This window comes from Poecilia mexicana, unplaced genomic scaffold (assembly GCF_051168715.1).
Source record: "Poecilia mexicana isolate PSO_F unplaced genomic scaffold, ASM5116871v1 scaffold_15, whole genome shotgun sequence".
Taxonomy (NCBI): domain Eukaryota; kingdom Metazoa; phylum Chordata; class Actinopteri; order Cyprinodontiformes; family Poeciliidae; genus Poecilia; species Poecilia mexicana.
Window position 1 is genome coordinate 22,461,422 of NW_028263384.1, and position 22,704 is coordinate 22,484,125.

At 41.1% G+C, this 22,704-nt stretch overlaps 1 protein-coding gene across 2 annotated transcripts; it reads left to right on the forward strand.

Moving 5' to 3' along the window:
* The first annotated feature begins 15,666 nt into the window (after window positions 1-15,666).
* On the forward strand, window positions 15,667-21,776 carry dact2 (dishevelled-binding antagonist of beta-catenin 2). 2 transcript variants are annotated; one of them, XM_014992835.2, is made up of 4 exons: window positions 15,667-15,990; window positions 18,026-18,158; window positions 19,170-19,457; window positions 19,604-21,776. In XM_014992835.2, exons 1-4 carry the CDS (start codon window positions 15,751-15,753, stop codon window positions 21,424-21,426), a joined length of 2,484 nt encoding a protein of 827 aa, XP_014848321.2. In that variant the 5' UTR covers window positions 15,667-15,750; the 3' UTR covers window positions 21,427-21,776. The 2 variants fall into 2 exon arrangements, with proteins under 2 accessions (XP_014848321.2, XP_014848322.2); XM_014992836.2 differs by having other exon boundaries at window positions 18,026-18,089.
* The last annotated feature ends 928 nt before the right edge of the window (window positions 21,777-22,704 follow it).

Here is a 22,704-nt window from a genome sequence, read left to right on the forward strand (position 1 = left end):
TCCCAGAGGAGTTTTTCACTCGCCTCCACAACGAAGAAGCACGCACCGCAGCAGCTAATTAGGAGTTTTCACTTGGAAACACAGCAGAGACGACCGTTGGTTCGTTTTTTACTCGACCATAACTGAGTTGACCCAGTAACTATTCGTCTCTTTATGGTCGAAACTTTTAGATGTAATTGAGCAGGAAAATCATGTCCTTCCTTCACAGCTATGGAGTACAGTAGAAAGCTCACAGGTGTGACATTTTTAAACACATGCTCCATCACCAGAGCACATGCGCTCATCAGATCAGGATAGATAAGGAAGTCAGAGAGAAAAGATTTGATTTCCTGTTTCAGATAAAGTCATCCATGAATGACTTGATTTTGTTTTGTAGAGTAAGTTTCTGTGTTGTCACTGAAAAACAAGAAGCCTCTCTGTGGGTGATGTGCCTGGTGCATGCAGAGCACTATCAATGCAAAAGATAAGAGACGGATGAAAGAGTAAAAGGTTTAACAGGCAGTGACGGATCAGAACGTTTGATGGGTATACAATCTTTACAAAAATCTTCAAGGCCCTTAAACCTTTTCATATTTTGTCACACTACTACAAATCTTCATCCGTTTCCCCAGAATTCAATGAGACAAACTGATACAAATCTGTTGTGGTGGAAGGCAAATTAAATACCAAACCTTTGTACGGTAAAAGTCTACAACATGTGGCATGGATTTGTTTGCACCCCTTGAGTCAGTCAATGGTTTGTAGAAACCTGTCACTGCAATTATATCCATTCTTCAAACTCAGTCAGATTGGTTTGAAATCATCTGTGAAGAGCAAATGTGAGCTTCTCAAAATGGATTTAGGTCTGGCCTTTGACTAGGTCATTCCATCAAATGAATATGTTTTCATCTACGCCCATCTACAACTGAATATGTAGGACTTCCACCAGACTTTTTGCATGTTGGTCAAAAGGTTAAATCTCAAACTCCTCGGATCATTTGAGCAGATTCAAACTCCTCAAATGATCCGAACGCTTCTTCTAGTTTCTCTTACTATCAATGTACCCAAATTAAAAGCCTTTGTTTGAGAAGCCCATATTCATGACCTATATATGAATTATACCTGAATCTGTCAATAAAATATGTGAGTTTTTGACCAGTTTGCTACTTTTGCAGTGTTTGTGCGCATCGTTGTGTTTAAGGGACAGCACCAACGTTGAAGAAAATGTCATGTGAGTTCAGTTCAGCCCTGCAGTATTTGGTGCAGGTCAGTGCTGGGAAGGCTGCTGCTCTCAGGTCTGGGTCACTCACAAGCCACAGTCATCAATCACAAACAGCGGGGACCGCGTGGCGACAGGCTGGCAAAGGGAGCTGATGGCTTGACACAACCTGGCGCTCTCAACCCCCTCGAATTCCAAGACCTCGCCGACCGAAGAGATTACTTGCATAATCTGATATTTTGTGGCACAAGAAAGCATTTATGCCTCATTTCACAAAGTTTTCATTGGCTTTTTAGATGTGACTTGCTTCTGTGTGCCTCCCCATGCTGCTTCCAGTTCTGATATTTATCTTTGCATGTCATTAATATTTTTTCATTACATTTTGAATTTAACTCTTTGCTCAACCCACTAAGAGTCCATTCATTTTCCTGGCAACACAAATCTCTATTCCCATGAGCAATGCCCAAATTGCACAGCACTGACGGCAGAGCTGGACACCATAAGGGTGCTATAACTAATAAATTAATCAAACTTTGTTTGTGTTGCACCTTTCACTTGAGAAAGTGTTTAGCAAGATTAAACAAGATCCCACAAATTACCATGAACAGAAAAAAAACTTAATAAAAAGAGACATTGAAAGGGTAGCTCTATTATTTGCAAAAATTAAAACTGGGCTACCAATGCCTATTACTTCCACTGGGAGTAAATATGTTGGTAAAATTTAAAAAAATAAAATAATAAATAAACCTAAGTCTACCAGGGTTATGAATAATTTTTGGTTTATTATTCAGATGAATTATGTGGCATTCACATCACATTATGTCTGTAAAAGTCTGAAAAGGACTTTACATTTTTTAAAGGGGTGTATATATGAGAGACCATATTTCCCAAATGTTTCTCTTGCTGGGTAACGAGATGAACATCCACAGAAAAAGTCCTGGCACCCCGGTGATTCCCTCGGCGCTTATCGCAGACACGGCTCTATCAGTGACTCATCCCAACCCGGACCGGGACGATAATCTCTTCCCTCTTTGTCACTGTTTCCTTGTGCAGATCCGGAGGTAAGGACATGTTGCACCCACAGCAAGGAGTTTACATAGCTCAGATACCCGGGATGATACACCGCACATCGTCCGTCACAACGCAGGACTGATAGCAACTAATCAGTAAATGGTGGTTTTAACTTGCACGGGCATCTGTCATGACGTGGACCTCACAGGATTTCCGCTTGTTGACGAAAATCTGAAACAGATTCTATCACAACAAAACAGTTCTTTTTTTCCTTGCCTCATTGTGAGGGCTGCCACCATAAAGACTGATTTTTAAGGTTCTCCTTTAGTTCACTCCAGCTTGCCTTTATTCAGGCTGAAAACGTTTTCAGTGAATGAATTGCTTGGCTTCTTATCGGAGTCATTATTTCTCATAAAACAATATCAAAATGCACACAAACATTTAACATTTTTGTTAAAAGTATGAGCACTCAGGAAGTCCACATTTACTTTCATAAGAATCTGAACTACAAAGCACAAAAACATGTCAGCACAGAACCAGAGTGAACTAAAATCCCCAGAGAACAGAACACAAGACATAAGAAACTAAAGCTAAAGGAACGAACCTTTCTAACTATAATGAGGGTAGACAAAGGAACGTAAACACAGATGAAAACCAAACTCTAAGAACCAGATTGTCCTCGCGTCCTTAAATAGTCTTACATTTATTTATCTAAAATTAAGGCTCTAAATGTCTAATGTTCTTAGATTTCACAAGACTTTTCTGTCACGCCAAAGTTTGAGTCATATGCAGATATCAATTCATTCTGTGACTCGATGCGGTTGCAGCTACCGCTAACTAGCTGCTAATATACCCTAGCTAGCAAGCCAGCAAGCACATTTTTGGATCTACCAAGCATAAGTGCAAATTTCTTGCTGGTTGTATGTTCGACATTCGTCTTTGCGATTGAATTGTTTCTGTTGCTAACCCAACAATCCTATTTTAAACAGTGTGAGAAGCACAAAGCTGCTTCCAAAAGAAAAAGCAAATGCCAGAAATGTGAGTTTTGCTCCCCAGAAAACGATCGCCACTCCTGCTGCTGCTAGCACTGACCTAAGAGCAGCACTTGGTGCAACACAAACGCACCGACTGTAAAGTTGGAGATTTAGAGGATTTTAAACACAGTGCTAAATCACCAGTCTTACTTATTTAAGAATCTTACTGCAACAAAGTTGTTACCAAGAAGGGAAATAAAGCTAAGGATGAGAAAAAGAAAAGGAGTCACAGTAGCAGCTATGATGACTAACAGGGAAACAGATGAAAAGGAACTGTAATTAATGTCTTCAGCTAAAATAAGAGTTTTAAAAAGGTCTTAAAATGTCTTAAATTTGAGTTGGTGAAAAACCTTCGAATCGTAACAAGCAGATGCTCTCCGTCCAGCCTCGCTGAACTTGAGGTGAGAAACTATTTCAGTATCCAGATGTGCGAAGCTGGTGAAGACATCCACCAAAAAGCTCAGAGCTGGAACTGGAGCAAAGATTGATTTCATTTTTCTGAATACATTTGAGTCATATTTCAGATTTTATCCTTGTTTCTTGTAGTTTGGAGAACATTCAAAAGCAGACAATAGTTTCTAATTTTGTCGTGTTAGCGTGTGGCTATCGTTAGCAAAGATCATCGAGGGGTTTCCATGGAGCTGGAAGATGTGACAGCGTTCCTGTGGTTGGCTCGCAGCACAGACCTGCTTAGTGTCTGCGTCCTGCGTCAGACCTGGCCTGCAGGAGAGGCTGACATTATGGAGGTCTGGGTCTGCACCTCTTCCCTGCAGTTACAGCTTTCTCTGCACATGAAAATGTTAGGGATGAGGTTTCCTATTTCGCCTCAAATTTTCCTTTTTTAACCACACATTTCAGCTCCTGGCTCCAGTGTCCAGAAACATGTCCGCTCTATCAGCCACTCCATCAAAATCCAGCTGACATCCAAATCTGAATTTGGGTTGAGGCACTGATTTCTATCCCTGAAATGCGATACGAGTCGGATTTACATAAACACTTTGTAGCTGCTGGCCATAAAGCTCTGAAAGGACTTATTTAGCATCTCTTTCTTAGCATCAGAACAGAAAGCAGATAAAACCATTGGACGTTTCTTAAACGACTCCATGTGCTCCACAGCTTGACCTTTGACCTCCTCTTCAGAAAGTGTCAAGTCCTGGTCAAAGGAGGATATCCCTATTAGGAGCAGTTTGGCGCTCTCATTCTTTAGATATGTGAGGAATAATGGGAAGGAATTTGCAAACATTTGCTGAACATTATCTTTCTGATCCCTTCGGTTTTCACGGCTGGAGGTGGGAGAGAACTGAGGGACAAATCCACACAAACTGTTTCCAAGCTCTGATTGCTGCAATCTTCATGCTTTAAAAGGATCAGAAACAGGATTTGAAGTAATATTCACACCCAAGGAGATTTTTTTTTCACATCACAGCCCTCAACGAATTTTATTGGATTTTTTTGTAAGTAGGAAAATGATACATGGGTATCCAAATAAAAAAAGTGTGGTGTTCATTTTTTATGACCAGATTTATGAATAACAGTTTTCCTGTTTGTAAACTCTGGAGACCTCTGCAGCTTCGCATGACTTCCCATGAGCCTCTTGGCTCCTTCCTGTTCAATACTTTTCTTTAAGCGTATGGTCACGGTTTAGTAGATCTGCAGTTCCAGACATTATGCATTAATCCCTCCAGTGGGTTTAGGATCTACTGGGACTCTTTCCAGTGGGATGTGACCAGAAATCTGTGGAGATAAATTGAGGGCATTAAAAAATTACTTTTTGAAACTGAAAAAAAAAATATATATATATACATATATATATATATTTCTTTTAATCTGAAAAAAAGTGCAAAGCTACTTTTCAGATTGTTTTTTTCTTTTTTCAGTTTTAAACTTGAACTTGATTACGTTTCCAACTTTTTCATTCAGGAACAATGAGAACTGGAAAACTTATTTGGTATTTCTAAAATCAGCAATTAAATGCACCTGTGCATATTTTATGGGCATCTGTCCATTTAAATATAAAAATACAAACAAACAGAATCCACACAGAAGAGAGAAAAAGTCAGAATTCTGAGAAAAACATCAGAGCTGAAAATAAAGTCAGAATTATTTCTTTTTTCAGTGGCTCCTCTTCCATAAGTCCAGAAATTTGAAACTGAAAAAACTTGAATCTAAAGTTTTAATTTTTTCTAGTTGCAAGTTTGTTTTTTTCTTCAGCTTTTTGAATAAACTTTATGGCCTGAATCTCAAAAGAGATCTCATCTGATTCCTTTCGCCATGGAGACGCTCCATGTATTTCCAAGGCTGAATGAAACCACTCTTCACATCCTGCTCAGTTCTTCCTCTGGTATCCAGGATTTTGTTCTTTCAGTCGTGATCAACATCTCATAGGTGAGAGTCGGACCTATGGTGCTTTGATCACTCATGAGCAAGACACCAAGAAATGGCATATTTATTTGTAAAAAGAAATAAGAACTAAGTGTAACTGTCCTTCCTCTGCTTTGCGTTGGTCGATCACATAAAAACTGACTGAATTTCACTGAAGTTTGTCGTTGTATTCTGCTGGAATGTGAACCATCTGAAGGAGTCCAACAAATGTCAGCTCCTAATTCCACATCTGAAAAACAAAAGGGCCTTTTTTCTCTCTGTGACGACTCTGGTTAAGCAGCTCTGAGCCTTTGTTTGTGTAAAATCAGACTTTAATCTCCAACTTTTGATTGATGTTTCCTTTTATTTCAAATGTTTATGGAAATACAGCAAAACAGTCTTGTGTGGTCCTGCCTTTAATGAAGCAGATTCACAAGCACCAGCCGCTGCCTTCGGATCACTGACCGGCACGCCATGTTCACCTTCAGAGCCGGGTTTCTGGAGAACTCCGCCGCGGGGCCAAGTAGAGGATTTTCATCCTCTGAGGGGTCAAGAAATGTGTGAAAGAGCGCAGAGAGAGCGCCTGAGCGCTGACCCCGGAGCCGGCGGGGCAGCTGTGTTGGTGCTGTCAGGCCCATCACCGTCTGGCTCGTCTCCACCGGGCCGGCTGAGCTCCCATTGAGGGCTTCAGAGGGATTAACGCACCGCAGGGGGCCAAGATGTTCACGAGCAAGTGTTCAGGGGTCATTCTGGGGGTCCATATTTGATCTCCTCAATTAATATGCTGTGATGTATTAGCTTGATTGACCTTGATGAGCGTCGGTTCTTCAGCCAGTCAGCTGTAATTTACTCACATCTGCATCCACTCTGCTGGTTCGGCTGGTCCAGAGGAGCAGAAAGTCACCTGAAGATCACCTGCTTCTGTCTGGACCGGGTCTGGGTCCGGGTCCGGGTCCAGACTGGGAGGAAACATGTCACAAACAGCAATAAATCAGTCGCATGATAAATTAAAATGATACCGATATTTTTTTATTATTATTTATTTATTATGAATATGCAAATAATACCTAGATTCCCACTTGTTGCTTAATTACATGCATTATTATTACAATAGCAAATAAAAAGTGAAGGAAGCACAATAACTATAAAACGCCATAACCAAGGAAAAATATCTGGCATGAACAAAAAGGAGTATAAGAATAATATATAGACATACAAACATATTTGCACACACATACTTACATAGCAATCAATCAATCAATCAATCAATTAAGTTTATTTGTGTAGCACATTTCAAAAGCGCTTTACATCATAAATGTAAAAAATAAAGTGGTAAAACACACAGGCAACAATTGAAGCATTACATTTTGTCATTGTTGCACATGAGATTGGTGATTAATTTTTCATTGATTATGTTTCAGAATAAACTCTAACAATCTCAGTTTTTAGTCTAGATTTAAAGGCTCTCAGTGTCTCAGCTGTTTTCCAGATGTTTGTTCCAGATGCTGCTTCTCAAACCGAAATATATTTATACCTCTACAAATACGTGACTTCCCCATCATCGCCATCTCAGTTTCTGATGAACAGTCTTATCCATTAAATTGTCTGATAGTTGGACTTTGCAAACTTCCATTTGCATGATTTATCAATTTTCTCTTCTCTCTTTCTACCACAAACTGGATGACCAAAGTCTTTAATCTGGTGGGTTGGTTTCAACAAACCATTTAATTAAGAACCAGTTTGTTTCCATTTTATTTGTTGTTTTGATTGTTTTGTTTATTTATTTTGAATATTTAAAATGATTTCCAAATCCAGTGTTAAATGTACATTAGAATCTGAAGCTCCTTGATCTTTGAGAATACCTACATTACTATAAGATTAACATTATATTACTTGAAAATGATCTCAAAACATTATTAATTCCTTTCACAACAACTTCTGGGACAATTTATTGTCCAGTAATGTTTGCGACAGGCCTCGTGGGGAGGCTGCAGGGAACTGACACAGGCGTAAGCTGCATCAGTTCGTCATATAAATAGTTTATTGTTGTACTCCAAAGAAAAACCCCATTTAGACAGGAAGAAGATGTGATTCCAGAGTCAGATGCTGATCAGCCATGAGGGGTGTTTGGATCTTCTCTGGTCCGTTGCCTGCTGGTTTTCCTGTGTGCATGAAGAAACTTGCCCTGCCAAAAAAAGCTAAGGAAACGCTTCCAACGAAGAGAAGGGTCCTTGTTGCCACAGTTAAACTTTTTTTTTCATGTCACTGCCACCATCTTGATAAACGTACATAAACAGTGCAGAGAGAATCTGAACAGATGTCATTGTGTTGAAGCTCTGTGTCACAGCAGGACTTCTCAGGCCTTTTCTCTGCACAGGTTGATCCAGACACTAACGGACAGCGATAACGCAAATTCTGGTGTCAATCCGATACCAAGTAGATATCGGGCCTATATTGCTGATACTGATGCTTTTTAAGTAAGTTTCATATATCATCAGACTCCTGACATACAGGGTGGTTTTTCCTTTGAATCATGATAGAATTTGGACAAAATACTTTTATATCATATTAATGATGATTTGTGTGCATTGTTCCAAAAAATAAAGCAGAGTTGGGCCTTTACTGATTACATCTACTCAGTTAATTACATAAGCAACTTTTTGGATGAAACATAATTAAAAGATTATTTTTACTGCGCTATACGTTTTACTTTTAGCAATTTTATTATGAAGTATTGCTACTCTTCAGTGTAATTTCTGGATCCTCGACCCACTGTGAGTGACTTCACCGAATCTAATTCACCAGACAGACACACATCTGCAGTTTTTCTTAGTTTTATAAGTTTTATATTTAAAAAAAACTCATAATTTTGCTATTTTATATTAATTATTGTCATCTTGGTCTTTAATTTCCACATAACTTTATATTTTGGTCCATCTGATTGTATCATTTTTAAATATTAAATGATTGATGTTTGGATCAGTTACTCAGTACTTCAGTACCTTTTTTACTAAGTACTTTTTTACTCTTTTGACCCCCAAACCTCCGTCTCGATTGAGTTGAACGCCACATGGACCAGAGACGCTTCAAAAGCAGAAAATAGTCTACAGTGCAGAGCTTTCTGGGTAAATTTAAACAAAACAAATGCTAGAGTCTGGCATTAGAGGGAGAAATGACTCGTGTTTTTATTTTTTTTGTTTGCCAAAGATAAAAGAGAAATCCTACAACTGCCAAAATGTGTTGCCTCTCTCTTTTTGTGTACATTTCATGTAGAAGTAAATTGTACTCAGTGTTTTCTTTGGAGGTTTTTGTGTCTTTTCCTTCAGTGGTTATTGATGCAGCGCCACCACAGGCAAGGAGGGGAACAGGTTTCTTAAAGGGTTTGATTTGTTTGACAGTGCAGTGAGAAAGAGAACCGCAGCGGCTGAAAATGTGACAAATTATGCAATTTTGGTCCCCAATTGAACCAAACCTACCAGACTGTCAGATGTGAAAACACTTTAGTATTGAGTTAAGGTCCTTCTGAACCAGAGAAACAGTCAGAAGAGTCTTCAGTGGACTAAAGACAAACAGGACTGGACTGTTGCTCACTGTTTAAAAGCCCCACTTTCAGATGATCAAGGTCTCGTCTGGTGGAAGATTGGAGAGGATCCAACCTGCATGAGGTCCAGTGTGAACTTTCCACAGTCTGTGATGTTTCGGTGAGTTATCAAGTTCAAAATCAGCACAGCTGCCCACCAGGAGTTATATTTATTACCAGACTTATCACTCACATGTCTAATAACAGTCCTGTCTGCCAGGATGCTATTTCATAACCTTGATTCTACAAAACACCAGAAGAAGAAACATTGTGGTCTGCTCTTCTCATTTTCAAAGGTTGGGTCTGTTTCTCAGCTGGAAGAATGAGGTGCTACCGTCAGCGCTGCCCCGTCCGCTGCAGATGTAACCGCCGGGGGAAACATAAGAGGCTGTGATATTGTGTGGTCAGTCTTAAACTCAGTTTATTTCCAACTCTCCAGACTGAAAACACGGCTCTCTGGAGCTCCACAAACAGCGAGATCAGCCAGAACCCAAACTACTCAGACATTCACCGCCCTTCCAATGAAATGATACAAGCCACTGGAGACTCCCATAAGTTTACCCCATACTGAGTGTGACACATTTATATCTTTGCTCAGAGTGGCAGTATCCTCTCTTGGCTGCTTCTGGTTACTTTTTCCAAAGCCAGGGAAACATTTATCCAGCACACCCAGAGTAACGTCAAACGGCTGTAAAAAACCGATGGGTGAAGCAGGTGTAAACACATAAAGATGATAAAAACTTCACCTCATGGTGATTGTGCATGGTACAGCGGGTTCCTTGACTCATTTTGTAGTGCTTTAATTTGAAAAAAAAAAAAACTTCTCCTGGCTTGTCACACAAGTACAGAGCATCTACTGGAACCTGGCTGAAAGGAGCACACAGTGTTCATTGGAAAGGCCAATACTAAATCAGTTAATTCAGACTGATGTCTTTATGATTTGCTGGAGTGTGCCATGTGAGCGAGTCTCCCTGCACTCGTTGGATAAACAAAATTTCCTCAGCTCAAATAAAATTTGATGAGGAGATAATTTTGCAAGAAGACAGCATAAAGGCCCCTCTCTTGTGCACGAACGCCAGGCAAAAAAATATCCCGCAAAGTTTGACAAGGTGGTTCAAAAACCCACGGACAAGATGGCAGAGAGAGATATGACGGGCCTGCTGCTCCAGCATGAAGCCCCAAAACAGCTGCAGGACGCAGTGACTCAGTCTGGAGGAGAAGAACTTAACTAATGTCATATCTGTCTCCTCGTTCTCTTATTAACATTTCATTCATTTGATCTATGCTGCTGAATCATAATGTTAATGCTGTACATTTTTGAAAGGCATTAAATTGGCTTTTGGATCTGCTGTAACTCTTTGTTCTAGCTCCTGTTTAAAGACCGGATTTCCAAATGGTTACTCCGCTTTTAACTTTTGATTTGTTATGAAGGGCATAATAATACAACACAGCTACAAATTGGACATTTCAATTCAGTTCAGGAGCACAAATCCACACACAAAACCCAAAGTAACTTTTTCTGCAGATAAATTGTCTAAATTTGTCATAAACTGTGCTGTCTTTATGCTTCTGTGCAAATTGTGACGTTTTTGTCTAAATTTGTCTAATTCTGCGATGTTTGACCTAAACTTGTCTCAGTGCTGCCCTCTTTTGGTCAGTATGGCTACTGCAATTGAATGTTCCTATTGCTTTCAGAGGTCCACGTCACTTAGCCGTAGTTCAGTTATAAACATAGACATGAATACGCATTGGCCACCTGGCGGTGAGGCAGGAGTTGGAATAATTGATAAATCCAGATTCTGAACATTTGCATTCACGTGTTTCTAGTACGTCCATAAATTTGACGTACAAGCGACATCAGCCAACAACAATGGACGACAAAGTCGCTTCTCTTGGTCCACTGGGAGGTAATTTCTGCTTTAAAACAGATCTGACTGGATGCTGGAAAACACTATTGTTGTGTTCAAGTTGTGCTAAATGCAGTTAGTCTATCAGTGAAGATATTCAAGTCTAAAATATGTTTAGCATTCAGGTCAATGCTAAACATGTTGCAGCAGCACAGACACGCTAATGTCAGCGTCCACAGTCCACATTTCTAAAGTAGCTCCAGCGCTGGAAGCTGAATGGCTCCAAAGTTTAAAAAGAATAAGCGTCTTTGTTGCTGCGCTCATGTTTATTTATCCAATAATTTAGCAGCAAAACGGGTTTCGGAATTGAAAATGTTGCTTATTTTGTTGATATTTATACCAGATGTGATTAATTATAGACCCTCAAATTAACTTGATTAAGAATTTTAATTGAGTCCCACCAATACAAGTAAAACAATAATGGAGAGTAGCAAAGGAAACAATGTTTCTCTGTACTATTCTCAGATTATAGCAGCACCATAATTATAGATAACATAACATAAGGAACAATTAAAACTACTTAATTATATTTATGAACCACTAAATTAAAAAAAAAGAATTCAAACCTGGGAGACAAATCCTGAAGCTCGTCCACCTGCAGTGATTTTAAAGCTGACAAAACGTGATTGATTGAACGACCAACTGGTGGATATTTCACTCCACTTGTTTGGCAGCAGCAGCAGATAAAAGTCTGTTACAAATCGTAACACATTTTTCATACCTTGAAAACCCTGGGAAGTGTTATGTATGAGCAAGACATCAGTCAAAGTCAGAAGAGCAGTAAAGGCTTGTGTTTCTTGGATGCAGCTTTGACAGCCGTTTAGTTGCAAATGAACCAAAGAAACGGGAAAACAAATGTCACTTCGCCTCACTCTTTCAGGCCTTTAGGAGCAATGAGTTCCAAAGCAGTCCATGCACGACTTCTGACTTAGATATGAAGAATTTTGGACATAAAATAGGCCGTTCAAATACTTCCACTTTTTGAATGATTGCAGTTTTTGTCTGTCAGAAGCTGCAGATAAAAAAACAAGGAACGCTTTTACCCTGAATGGAAATCCTCAAAAAACACAAACAGAGAGGCAAAGTGGTTCTGAAATAACTCACAACCTGCGACATTCTGCACTGGAATTTGACTTCTTTTCAACCAAACATCAGCAAAGGTTTTATTTTTATATGATATCAGATCGTCCTTTGAAGTCAGAACGCTAAATGCCACACATCAATCTCGTTTTTTGTGTTGTGTGTGTTTTTCCATCGGCGCTGAACTAACAATGGGTCGGCTGCCCCGCTCCTCCTCTCAGACACTTACACAATCCCACATATGACAGCAGCTGGTGTTTACCCCTGTGACGTGCGGCCCCTTGCATCCTGTTTGTGGCAGCATCTCACCATTGTTCTGCTTCTGTCTACCTGAGATCATACAACCGCTCCTTCCACCGCTGGACGCAGTGAAACGGATCCCTTCCTTCGTGTCTTTTGTTTGGTTATCACAAACTGTCTGATTTAAGTGGATGGAAAAAGAGAACACAAAGAAGAAGCTGCGTAAAGAGAAACCCACGCACCAGACCGAGATGTTTAGATTGTTTTTTTTAGCAAACTCTTGATTGTGACGGGAGGACACGTTTGGGAGCGCCGCCTCAGCTGATGTCACTCTGAGGGAAGATCTTTGAAGAGGATGGGGGCAGAGGGACATCCAGGCGTCACAATGCACCACCGCATTGAGTAGTCAAACTTTCACAATGCTAGTGTGTGCTAAGCATAACCTGAGCCTCATGATGAAAGGCCTCAGCGAAGTGTGGGCGCAGTCAGGAATGATTTAGATCTTTATCTTGAAATGTGAAGGAGTGGGTTGCTTGTATTCTGCGTCTACTGGTCAAATTTGCCATCAGCATATTTATCAAATGTTGGGGAGAAATGTCAGAGGACTCAGAAACAGAGTGATACTGCCCTCTAGTGTCTGCAATGCTTACAACACAAAGTCATTTTTGGTCTCAGTAGTTACAGAAAATTGTTTGGACATTTCTAAAATGACAACTTGTACTTTTTGATACAGTAAAAAAATGTTCTTTTAGAAAAACTAAAGTCTTACTTATATTTCTATGGTTTAAACTAAAAAACCCATAAAATTATGGGTACATTTTCTTCTACGGGATCTTGATCTTTGTGGAAAATTATGCTTAATACAGAAAAACAAATCTAAAAAGTATATTTCTGGTATTTTTACTGTCATTCTGCTATAAAACTTCAATAAAATTATTAAATGAAAATGAAAAAAAAAACAGCTAAAGCCTGCATTCATAAATACTTTAGCAATTTTAGTCAAAGTCATCAAGAAGAACCAAGCAGTGCCTTGAATATTTTTTTCTTACAGATGTGACTTGTTTTTATTCTCTTATGTTTACCGTCAATTTCATTGCTTTACATTGTAATCTGTCATAAATGATAGATGGTGATATAAATATTAATTGTAATTCTCAGGTGAACAATGAGGCTAAGAACTCAAACACACTGGTAGCACAACAGATGCCTGCATAGACACACAAGGACCCGACAAGGAGCCGCGAACAAAGGTGGGATTAAATACACAAGGAAGGTAATCAGGGGAAATGAGGGAAGTGAGGGACAGCTGGGGACGATCAGGGGGACAACAGAAGGCACAACTGGACACAGAAACCTAGAAAAACACAGAAAAACCAAATCCTCACAGCATCGTGTAGCAGAAAAAAACTCTTACAGTTACGTTAAAAAATAATTATCATGAAATAAAGATTTTTCCACCAATAACCCAGCAAGAAATGTTTGGTGGCTTGTAGATTACAATCAGTCACTCACTGATTTCTCTGATTGTGTGTGTTTTTTTTAAAGCACAGGATCTGTTAATTCCAGAAACATTTCCCACATTGCATCACTGAGATAAATTCAGCTCTCCGTGTAATCCTCATAATCCCATAAAGGAAGATAATCCCTGAATTTTAAATACCTGAATCACCTTATCTGCCCCTGGAGTGTGTTCATCTTTCCAGGTATTTTGATTCTTCCTCTGCAGATAGAAACAGATATAGGTATGAAACACACACACCTGTGAGTCACAGTGTTTTTTGGCTACAAACATCTAATATTTTGCTGCACAGAAAAATTTGACCTAAATGTCATAATTTGGACACATCCTAAATAGAATAAAGCAAAATAAAAACTTCAGACAAGGTTCACAAGTTAAAACATCTAAAAATCTAGATGCTCCAGATGTTTTTGGCACATTTACAGCATTTTTATTGTGCATATTTTTTTAATTGTGTTACAGTGCGAGCACCATGTGCAGAGGCTGCTGTCCTCAATGAAGTTGTTCTGGGATTGAGTCTCAGTCTTAGGTCGTTTGTTGCACGTCTTTCTCCCTATTTCCTGTCCATCTACTGTTCAGTAACGGGCACTTTAGAGACAAAAAATAAATAAAAATAAAGTGTGCTTCAGTAAAATAATATAAAAACCATTTAGAGACTAGGGCATGGATGAGCAAGAAGAAGAGGACAATGGTCCCATTTTATAAATAGCCTGCTATTTTAGCGAAGTTTAATGAAGATCCCCGGATGATTGTTGTCCTATTTAACATAAAATTTAAATTAAATGTAGTTAGTAAGAGACAAGTACTTTGCATTTTAAGAAGAAAATATCATTCTGGTGGGAAAAAATACATTATTCTTAAGTTGCAGCACTATGAGCTGATTTAGATCAAGGCTTTTGAGTGGCTCAGTCAAAGTTCAGACCTCAATTCAACTGAGAATCTTTGGCAAGTCTGACAGAGTTTGAGCTTTTTAGCAGAAAATGATGGACATTAGAGTCAGACTTTTCACATGTATGCAGATAAAAATACTCTTTTACTTTACAATTATGTATTACTTTGTTTTGTCCACACGCATCGGAATAAGTACATTAAAGTTTGCGGTTGTGGTTTTGTGGTTATGCACTTTTAAAAGACGCTGAAAAACAACAAACTGTTGTATTCCTTACGGCCACCAGGGGGAGACATTTATCTGTTTATCTGTGGAACAGCGGCGGCGCGTCGCTTTGGTCTTTCTGTGTTAAATGTTTCCTCCGACATCTGAAACCTGTTCGACAATATTACTTATGAATTATACATGCATCTTTTTAAAGAGGAAAGTAAAAGAAACAAGTTGAAATATTATTTAGAGGCATTTATTAAATCCACGCAGCCTGTTTCCCTGCTTGGAAAAGCGGAGAGGATTGCTTCAGATGTGCTGATAAAACCAGCCTGTTGTGTTTTGTTTTGGTTGGTGAGAAAACATTGCTCAACTTATTCATGTTCAGTAATGTATATCTACACAGAGTTTCATTAAATGTAGAGAAATAACAAGCAGATAAATGAAGGGAAACATGATAACTGAATTTTCTAGTTAGACGGATTGATTTACATAGGTGACCTGAATGAGTCGAGGTAAAATTAGGACCAGATGTTCACTGGAAACCCAGGGAGGAGGAGGAGGAGGAGGAGGCGGGGCCTTCGCTCTGTGGGAGGAGCTTCCACTCTCCTCTTCGCTCAGTTTTTATTCTAACAGGTAGTTTAAAACCTAAACTGGTGGAGATCGGCTGCAGCAAGGCGAGAGCTGCGGTTTTCCAGCTTAGAGCGGATCTTTGTGTGAGAGCATGCTGACCAGGAAGGGCTCTTCCGCGGGCACGGTGGACCGCGGCAGGGTGCGAGAGCGGCTGCAGGCTGCGCTGGCCGGGCTGCAGGAGCTGCGGCTGCTCCGGGACCGGCACGGAGACATGGTGAGCTGGGCTCTGCAGCTGGACCGGGAGGAGCCGGTCAGCGCGCTGCACGCTGACCCGGAGGAGGCTGAGGAGCAGCGGCTGGAGGCGACCCTGACCGCTCTGAAGCAACAGCTGGTAGGAAGTTCAGCTTCTGTCTGGAAAACGCTCAAATAAAGCGCTTTGTGTTTTAAATAACCTACTGGTCACTAAAAAAACAAGGGAGAAAATCCAGGGTAGTTTATTTGTCAGCTGATGCTCATGCGCACTCAGCCTGCAATCATTACCAGGACGACTGTTACGCTCTCAGCTGGGGGTCGGAAGCAGGATGGATGTCATAAATCAAGGTTCATTGCAGGCCCCCAGAGGACTTTTTAATTGTTGCTGCGTGCACGCGCGCTCAGTGCGCGAGGGCAAGCCTCAATCATTAACCACTAAATGCCAGGGAATAAAAACAAACGGATTTTTTCTTTCTTTTTTTTCTGCTGTGAATGAGGGGAGAGTCTCATCCCTCAGAGGCCCCCTGAGCGCCGCAGACAGCTGGCTCTGTTTAGTTTTCCGTGACAAGCTTTTTCCACGCAGCCTGCTGGTAAAATCATCGAGGGGAAGTGCAGGGATTAATGTGCTATGCTTGACATCTAGGGTAGAACTGGGCAGATGCATCAAAGGATGTGTCACGGCGTGCACAGGCAACATAAGGTTCAAATTTGTGCAAACTGATTTCCCCCCATCTGCAGATTCAACTGATCCAACCTAATCTGCAGATTAAAAAAACATAAACAAGTAGTGTAAATTACAGGAAGTGAGCCAGAGATGGAGCCTTAAGCTCTGCAGTTACAGTTCCTAATCCCAACCCCCAAGCTTTTCCTCTGCTGGTAGTTTACACAATGGCCAGGCCTTCGCTGTGGGGGGGAATGAGTTACCCACCACTGCTTCTTCCAGGCTCCCCCATGTCCTGCTGGGGTTAATCATCAGCTACAGCTGAGGCGCTTTAGTTTCTCCACAGCGGTACATTAGAGCAGCGGTCCTCCAACTTTTCAGAACAAGTAACACCTCAGTCAGTTCCAGGTTTTCCTGGAAGCAGTGCTGACATTTTGAAATCCTATTACTACAGCGGGAGTTGGTACAGTTTGACTGATGAAGGAGGTGACGTTAAAAGTTGGTTAGTTTAAAGTTGGAAAATTAACAGAAAGTTCCCAAGAAGTTCCCTTAAAATCCAACATGGCATCCAAAAACTGTAATATAGTCACAATAAAAACAACTTATTTGCACTTTGGATGGTTTGTATCGTCACTCATTACATTTTTCACAAACCTGTAGTAACAGTGTTTGATTCTTTAAAAGTCAGAGAAATTACCTTCTTACGCAGGTTTATATCCGCAAACAAACTGTTACATAAATATACACCAAACTATTTGATGCCAGGCTGTTAACTTTTATGTTATGAAAGTAAATTATAAACAAAATGCTAAAATTACACACCAATTTAAAAAAAACCATTTTATTTCTGTTTATTTTGGTTGTTAAGCTTATTTGGGATGTTTGGCTGTCATAAAATATTGCAATATCCAAGTTGTTAGTATGAAAAGTCCTAATATGTACTCAAATAGATCAGATACAAAATGAACAAAAATAACCAAAGTTGGATTTTTATTGTAAAAATTCTTCAGAGAGCCATTAAATCCAGCCCAGTTACCTCTGTGGTACCTGGATATCAGAGCTTCTTCCTTCAAACTAAAACTGTTTTTCTTCAAAGAAAATTGTTCTGTGTGTACTTTCATTTTTATACTTTATACCATAGTAAGAAAACATGCAGTTTCAGTCATTGTTTACACGGCAAAAGCAATATTGATTTTAAAAAGGCAACATTTCACCTTCTTTTTTCCTTTTTTAGTAAATGTATTACCAGGGATGGAGGGCATGAGTGAATGCCCCTGAAATGTCAGACCTTACCAAATATTGATATTGACATTGTGACTCACATATTGATATTGTGAGGATGGTTGTGGTTTGATATATTGTGTACTTCTGGGCTTGTTCTACATAACTTACAACAGAAACTCTGTGTAGAAAAACATCCTTTTTTTACGTCCTGCTGTCTGTTTGCTGCATCACTCTGTCTTCTTTTAAACTGACAGCTTTGTGCATTTTTTGTTTGGCCATCGTTTTTCAGTCTCGTCTACGGAAGCAGGATGTTGGCCTGAAGACTCACCTGCAGCAGCTGGACCAGCAGATCAGTGAGTTGAAGTTGGATGTGAGCAAGGCCTCCACTGATCAGCTGGAGAGTGACAGCAGGCCCAGCTCAGGTGTGTAGGCAGGCAGCCATGTGTGGTTCATGTTTCAGAGTACAACCAGACAATCTCACATACAGATTGTCTGTATGTGACGGGCTGGTCCCAGTGAGGGGTGCGGTTTCAAAACTGATATGTCATCACTTTTTCATAAGTTTACAATAGAAAGGCATGGTGTTAACAAAATTTTCTCCAGCTGTATGGAGAAATTTAACTATTGCTAATCCAGTCAGCTGATTGAGAGAGTTTTCCTTTGTTAAACTATATCAGCTCTGCACTGATTATATTAAGCCAACACTGTTTGGGTAGCTGCCGGCTGTAAAGCAGCAGACTGCAGGCTAGCTGGATGAGCCGCTAACCCAACCATTAGCCTGCTAGCACCATCTTATCTTACTTCTGTTTTCCTACAGAGAGCAGAACAAACAATGTTCTGTGCAATAATCACTTGAAACCTACTTTATTTTGAAAGGGAGTTTATTCTATATCTTTTTTAAGTCTGTATATAGAAAATGTTAAATGTTTGCTAAATGCTCCAGATAATGTTACTGCGCCTCTTATGATCAGTATCTTACAATATGTTTGTTCCTTTAAAAATAATGGCTTATTTTCTTCCATTTAAAGCAGAAATGTGTAACATGATCTAACTGATTTTGTTTAATCCACAAAAAAATTCCAATTGCTGCTTGAAAAATATATAAATGATTACAGTTACAACAATATAATATCTATAGAATTTATTGATTTTGATGCAATAAATACAAGAGGATAACAAGTTGATATTGGCAGATTAATTAGCTTGGAGGCTAGCCTGCAGTCTGCTGCTTTACACTCTGCAGGTTGTTGCTAGGCAGCTGTAGCAGTGATGGATGTTGTGTCTTTAGTTTCCACACATGACTGTTTGTGCTTTTGCGACTGGACTCTCTGGCACTTTCTCATTGAAAAGTCTTTCAGCCACAGGAACGGTGTGATGTTGCTGCAGTTAGCCGGAGCATGCGTACTGACCTGGATTGATTCCTGCTCTCCCAGGTTTCTATGAGCTCAGCGACGGCGGCTCTTGCTCCCGGTCCAACTCCTGCACATCTGTTTACAGCGAGTGCCTGTCATCCTCCCAGACCAGCCTCATTCCCCTGAGCCCAACCGGCTGCCACGTTAGCCCCCCACCACAGGTTGATGTTTTCCACCGCCGCTCTGTTGATGAGAGCCCTGGCCAGCCCAACCCTCCACGGACCACAGGCCTCCATCTTGGCAGCAGCAGAATCCGAGCCAGCGCCATAGGCACAGATTATCAGACACGGCCGAGACCAGTGTCAACAGGTAATAACATCTTCATTTTATTTCAGACAGCCTCTGCTGTTGTAATGGCTTGTTTTTGCTCAGCAGCTCAACACATATTTTGCTGCCTAATAACATAGTTTCCATCAGTGGAGTCAAAAGTTGATGACTGTTTTTGTCTGCATCAGGAGATCTTGAAAGAATCATGGCTCAAGGATTGGGCTGCTTCAGGTCTGCAGATGCAAAGAAACTCCCAGTGTGTCCGAAACAGAAGATCTCCCCTGTGGATCCCAAATTCCAGCGTCATCTGGAGTCCTGTGGTGGCACTGAAATTTACCCATACCCCAGTCCTCTGCATGCTGTGGCTCTCCAGAGCCCAATCTTCTTCCAGGGGGGTGAAGACGGGAAATTGGTTCTCCAAGAGGGGCAAGGAGCCTCATCAAATTGCTACGACTCTCTCCAAATGGGTTACAAAAACAAGAGCCTGGGCTACATTGACAAGCTCCTCCAGCGCACCATGAGCAAAAGCCAAATTAATGCAAGTGCAGAGACAGTGGAGATACAAGACATCAATCAGAGGAAGCCAGCTGAAAATATAAATGTGTCTTTTGAAGTGTCTCAAAAACATGAGTACAGTTTAATTCCTCCTCAAGCTAAAAACCAAAATCTTCCAGTGAACGGTGAGCAGAACAGAAACCGTACTGTATCCTCCAACCAAGAGCTGAATGATAGGAAGAGCCACGAGTCACTGAGAGGCCCAGAAATTCAATGCAGGTATTCCTATCGTGCTGTCATGAAGGAGTACAGTTCTGATGAAGCTTCACACTCAACCCTAACGAAGAACGACAAACCCAAAACAGAAAACGCAGGCTTGCTAAGGAATCATTCTGATAAAAACTGTGGTGAGACAGAGATGAGGAAGAGTCACTGGCAAAGACCGGCTGTTCCTCAAACGTCAAGCACAGAGAGTCCAGGCTTTGAGGTCCAGAGCAGTCATACAAACTCTCCTGAGTTTGTCCATGCCAAGTTTGTGCCTGCCTCCTCACAGAGGGTCAAGGTTAGACAAGCGGACCGCAAAACCAAGGCTGTGAAACTCAAACGAAAAAGCTCAGACAAGCCCCGAGCGTTGAGACAGCAACACAGCTTCTCATCCGGTGAAAGAACCAAAGAGGTCGGCTTTGGAGCCAGAGGGGAGCAGAGGAGATCAGGAAAGGGGAAAGTCAGTGAGAAAACACACGAACACAGACAGCGGTCCAGCTCCGAGTCCAGTCTCTACGGTCCTGGAGTCAGAATCACCCAGAAGGGCCACCCTAAACCACATCCAGTCCCCGCTTCATCAAAGCTCAGCAAGAACCGTAGACCACAGTCCATGGAGTACGAGCATCCAGTTGAACAACGAAGAAGGAGACAGGCAACCCCCAAATGGCAATCTGATGTGGACATTTACCAGGCACCCTTTCTTCAGCACCAGAGGTCAAAGGAGAGCATGCAGATGGTCCGGAGTCTTAAGCCAGGTCAATGGATCGGACCTTCACACCCTTTCCACTTCTCCATGTCCTCCAACTCTTTCCTCCAAAGTCTTAATGCCAGGTATCCTCCAGCGCCCTTCCACATGACCAGCCTCTACCCACCCAGATGTGAGTCTGAGTACTCAGCCGAGTGCGCCTCATTGTTCCACTCCACCATCGCCGAAAGCAGCGAGGGTGAGATGAGCGACAACACCACCAACCGCTTCGGAGACAGCGAGTCCAGCCAGAGCTCCCAGTCCTTCTCCGACTCCGACAGCAGCCTGTCCCTGGATGAGGAGGAGCAGGTGGAGATAAACGAGGCGGCGGAGGGTGGGATGGTGTGGGCCGAAGCAGCGCTGGGGCCCACTGCAGCCGGGCAGCCCCTCCAACAGCTCCCACCGCGCCCCGAGCCTACGGCCTGCCGCATCAAAGCTTCCCGAGCCCTGAAGAAGAAGATCCGGCGATTTCAGCCAGCCTCCCTGAAGGTCATGACCCTGGTTTAGATAAAAGATGCCCTGCGGCAAGAATGAAGACTCCTGGGAAAGCCCCTCTGTGTGGTGGGAACTGCTTTAAAAAATAGCTTAACCAGATCTAATGAAGTCTCTAGGACAATACCTTTAATCTGGACTGCATTCATCAAACACAAACAAGGAGATTGTATGAAAGCATATATAACACTATAATCACAATTAAACTTCCTGCTAAAGGACTTATGTTGCTACAAGTGTTCAAACACATTTCTATATTTTGTATTTTCTTTTATCAAGTAACTGTTTTCTGTTCTGCTTTAATTTTCCTTACATGTTGCAATTATTGTTGTTTGACTCATAAGAATAAACTGATATTTAATTAATGCTGGGCCGGTTTTCTCTGAGAATTATCATCCAAGTTTTTCTGTATGTTTACAAAGCTAACAAAAACATCAAGATGTCGCCTTGGCGCTAATGCCGCAGGTTTTCTTCATAAACATGACTAAAATGATCTCGTCTGGTTAACTCTGTCCCCTCTGGGTTTCTATTTATCTGCCATAATGGAAGCAATCTCCTGCTAATCTTCACAAACATCCCGCTGAGATCGACCAGTTTAGCATAGATAGCTCTCATGGCCCCCCGCCTTATCTGGCTTCCTGACTCAGCTCAGCCGTTCGTTTTAATAAGCCGCAGCTTCAACAATCAGACCAGACAGTCGTGTTTAATTAGAGGGTGAAACTCATCAGCTTCCCTCATTTCCCTGCAGGCAAACATTTACAGAGAATAAACTGAAAACACACCCACTCCTTAAGAGTTTCACAAACAGACATTAGCATGATGAGGGCTGAAGTTGTTCCAGCGAGCATATAGAGAGATGCTGAAATGAAAAAAATATTTGCAACATGAGAGAGTTTTCTGTTTTTGGTTTGGGTTTAAAGATAAAGGGGAATGTGCAGCGTAAGAAGCGTTCACAGAGGGAGGCGGATGACTGACGCTGGAATCTGATTTGAACCTTATGATTCATCTGAGCTGCGTTTCTTGATGGTTTGCCACCCAGGGTCCCACTGCTAAGGATTTTTTCTATCCTTTCACCAACATATGAGCAGTTAATGTCAGTTAATGTTTGCATTAGGAAATGCAAATATGTGTTATCATTGTTATAACACATGACTTTATGCAACAGTCATAATGTTGATTTTGGTAAGAGATATAAGGCAGTTTTCTGCAGTCGTTCAAAGCAGTGATGTCCAAACGTTTCATCATGAGGGCACAAAAACTGCCAGCAAGACCAAAAAATAAACAAACAAAAAA